At 42.3% G+C, this 3,115-nt stretch overlaps 1 protein-coding gene across 1 annotated transcript in view; it reads right to left on the bottom strand.

Moving 5' to 3' along the window:
* CDH20 (cadherin 20) overlaps positions 1–3,115 on the bottom strand; it is a 69,100-nt gene that overhangs the window by 50,657 nt on the left and 15,328 nt on the right. Inside the window, exon 3 of the mRNA XM_023733943.1 lies at positions 1,190–1,374. Within this exon, the coding sequence (XP_023589711.1) occupies positions 1,190–1,374 (185 nt within the window). The remainder of the gene's footprint in view (positions 1–1,189; positions 1,375–3,115) is intronic.

Below are 3,115 nucleotides of genomic sequence, written 5' to 3'. Positions count from 1 at the left end.
TCAGTGGAACAGTCAGAACACACACAGCATTTGTTAAGTTTGCCGTGTTATATGGGCATGGTTCATGGAGCTCCAGAACAATTACAATAGTAACATCAAAGATCACTGATCACAGATCACTATAACAGATAATGACAATAATGAAAAAGTTTGAAATATTTCGAGAATTACCAAATTGTGACAGAGACACAAGGTAAGCACACGCTGTTGGAAAAATGGAGCTGATAGACTTGCTCAACACAGGGTTGTCGCAAACTTTCAATTTGTAAAAAACACAGTATCTGCAAAGTGCAATAACATGAAGTACACAATAAAATGAGGTATGCCTGTATGTTTATCTACAGCTTTGGCTTAGTTTTAGTGTATGCATTATCAACGGGGATGATACTGCCCCTAAGGGGGCAAACATTGGTTCTTAGAGGGAGTGAAAAAATCTTATCGATTACATTGGTTTGTGGCCCTCTAAAATTTAGCCTCTTCAACAAAACCTTATTCCTTAGTATGTAATTTTTGGGGGAGGGAGTAGGAGGATATTTTAGGAAAAAAATATCTAAAATGGCTCCCAACACTAGCAGGGGCCTATTTCTGGATAATAGCACCTAGGACAATTAGTGTTAAATTGCTGGATGGTCTCTCACCGCTGATGATACAAACTGATGGCCAGCAGAAACTTCTCATTGGTGCCTGGCCTCAAGCGGTGCACCCAGGGCACATGCCCTACCTGTGCTATACCTTAGTTACACCTCTGCCTAACAGTTGCCACGAAGTTGATTCTGATCCATAGCAACCCCATGTGTGTTAAGAGTAGAACTGTGCACCAGAGGGTTTTTAATGGCTTTGATCTTTTGGAAGTAGATCACCAGGTCTTTCTTTTAAGCCACCTCTGGGTGGACTTGAACCTCCAATCTTTTGGTTAGCTGGTAAGTGTGTTAACCATTTGCACGACTCAGGGACTCCAGAAAGGCTCCATAGGGAGGTGGTAATGAAAAGAAAAAAAAAAGTATGAAAAACACTGGTTCACTTTGGGGCTCAGAAGAGATTTGGTTACCAGGGAATTGCATGATAAATGTAGGGAAGGAATCCGTGAATAATTGAACTTAATGAGGAATCAGACTGGCCTTTCTCTTTGGCTGCAGTCACAAGAGTGTCCCTCTAGTTGAGATCTGTAGCTCATTGGTTAGGTACTTACTCTGAGCAAAGCGCGGTGGGTTGTCGTTGACATCTGAGAGGGTGATGTTGACTGTTGTGGTCCCAGCCAATCCTCCCAGCTGCCCTCCCATGTCCTTGGCTTGGATAATAACTTCATAGTATTCCTTGGCTTCTCTGTCCATGTTCATGAGTGCTGTCCTAATTACACCTGCAGGACAGAAATGACTTCAGTTTTGAAAAACAACACAAACCCACAATCCTGTTTTTAAAAGATTGGTTTCTAGGTTTCTTTTTGTGCACTGTTAATGTCTAGAGTTGAGGTGCAAGTTCCCTGTGTTTTATTAAAACTGAAGTCAGAATCCCTTCTGCAAAGAAATGATGAATTAAGTACTGTTCCCATAGGAAGTGCTCAGAGGGCAGATTTCCTTTGGCAGCAGTACCAAAGGAGAGCAGGAGGTGGCAGCAGTGGTTCTTTTATGGACTTGGGGATACCAGTCCATGGTGATTTCAGGCTGCTCTGACTCACCAAAGAAAACTGGGGCTTTGGATTCTGAAAACAAAGCCTCATATGTCTACCGATCTGTGATTCTAGATAATCCTCCTTCTGCTCTTCTGTTTCTTCAGCCCCCAGAGCCCTTACAGCGTGAATGACTCTTCTTTAGGTAACTCATTCTTATTCTGCCTTTTTTTTTTTTTTTTGCCTCCCCAATACCTGTAAGTAGGGGTGGAATTCTTATCTGATGTTCCTTTTGTTATGTTTTCATTCTGTTTTGTTATATTCTGCTTACCTCTCTCTATGCTCGACTGAATCCCATGAGCTAGAACATGAAAGAAACTTGGTGCGTTGTTTGTTTTTAACATGCATAAGGGATGAACTTCCCCAGACAGTAAGTAGCAGCATTGCATTGTGATGATATGGTTTCATTTAAGAAGAGGAGTCTAAACCAAAATCCATTCAGATGTCTTGTTTTGATCCTGCCGAGGATCTGTGAGAAATATTGTATCTCCTTTTTAACCCTTCAACTTAGAAAAGTTGGAGTGTATAACTCTAGGCAAGGATTAAAGATTTATTGAAGTTTGCAACATGACCTTTGGCTAAGTAGACTTTTTGCATGAAAAGGGAAGGGACAGGGAGCCACACCTATCCCCCCAGTTTAGCTCCTATCAGGTATATATCGCATTATAGTAATAACATGCTAAAGTGAAACATGAAGCATTTGCTCTTTGTAAGTACCCCATGGGCACAGCAGTAAGTATCGTGTCATGTATTTTTGACCTTAACACTATAGATGTCCCCTGACTGGTGACAACCCCATGTGAGTCAGAGTAGAATTGTGCTCCATTGGGTTTTTCAATGGCTATGATTTTTTGGGAGTAGATCACCATGCCTTTCTTGCAAGGTGCCTCTGGGTGGACTTGAACCTCTAACGTTTTGGTTAGCGTCTGAGCACGTTAACCCTTTGAACTATCCAGGGACTTCAGGTAAAAACATACGAATTCTTTAGTCCAAGCTCTTGGGTAAGTCTGAAAGAATTCTCTTGGTCTGTCCCTTCTTGCACATTGGTCCTTGCCCAGGAAGATCCTCCCAGCTTTCCATCTGCCCTCCCTGTTAAAGATGCCCACTCAGGGCCTGTTTGGGCGCCATGTCCCATGCTCTGTGTTCTGTTCTCCCTCATCAAAACCTGTCTGCTCAGCAGCCATCCATTCTGGCCTTGTTCTCTGCTTAGTACAGGGTGGTTCAGACCATGTGTCAGGGGGCATATTTACAATTAGATGAACGCTGTTAAGTCTCAGTTTCCTTATCTGTTAAATAGTGACGGGCTGGATGATTCCCCCAAGGCTCTTTGTAGTTTCAAAATCAATGATTCTACTTCTTGTAGTGTGTCCAGGTTAATGTGTTAATCCTCTCAGGTCTTCTTAGAGCTGTAAAATAGCTTCATCCCAGGGAATAAGTATCACCATAGGA

Source organism: Trichechus manatus, unplaced genomic scaffold (genome assembly GCF_000243295.1).
Source record: "Trichechus manatus latirostris isolate Lorelei unplaced genomic scaffold, TriManLat1.0 scaffold00063, whole genome shotgun sequence".
In the NCBI taxonomy this organism is placed as follows: domain Eukaryota; kingdom Metazoa; phylum Chordata; class Mammalia; order Sirenia; family Trichechidae; genus Trichechus; species Trichechus manatus.
This window is presented reverse-complemented; position numbering and strand designations above follow the sequence as displayed.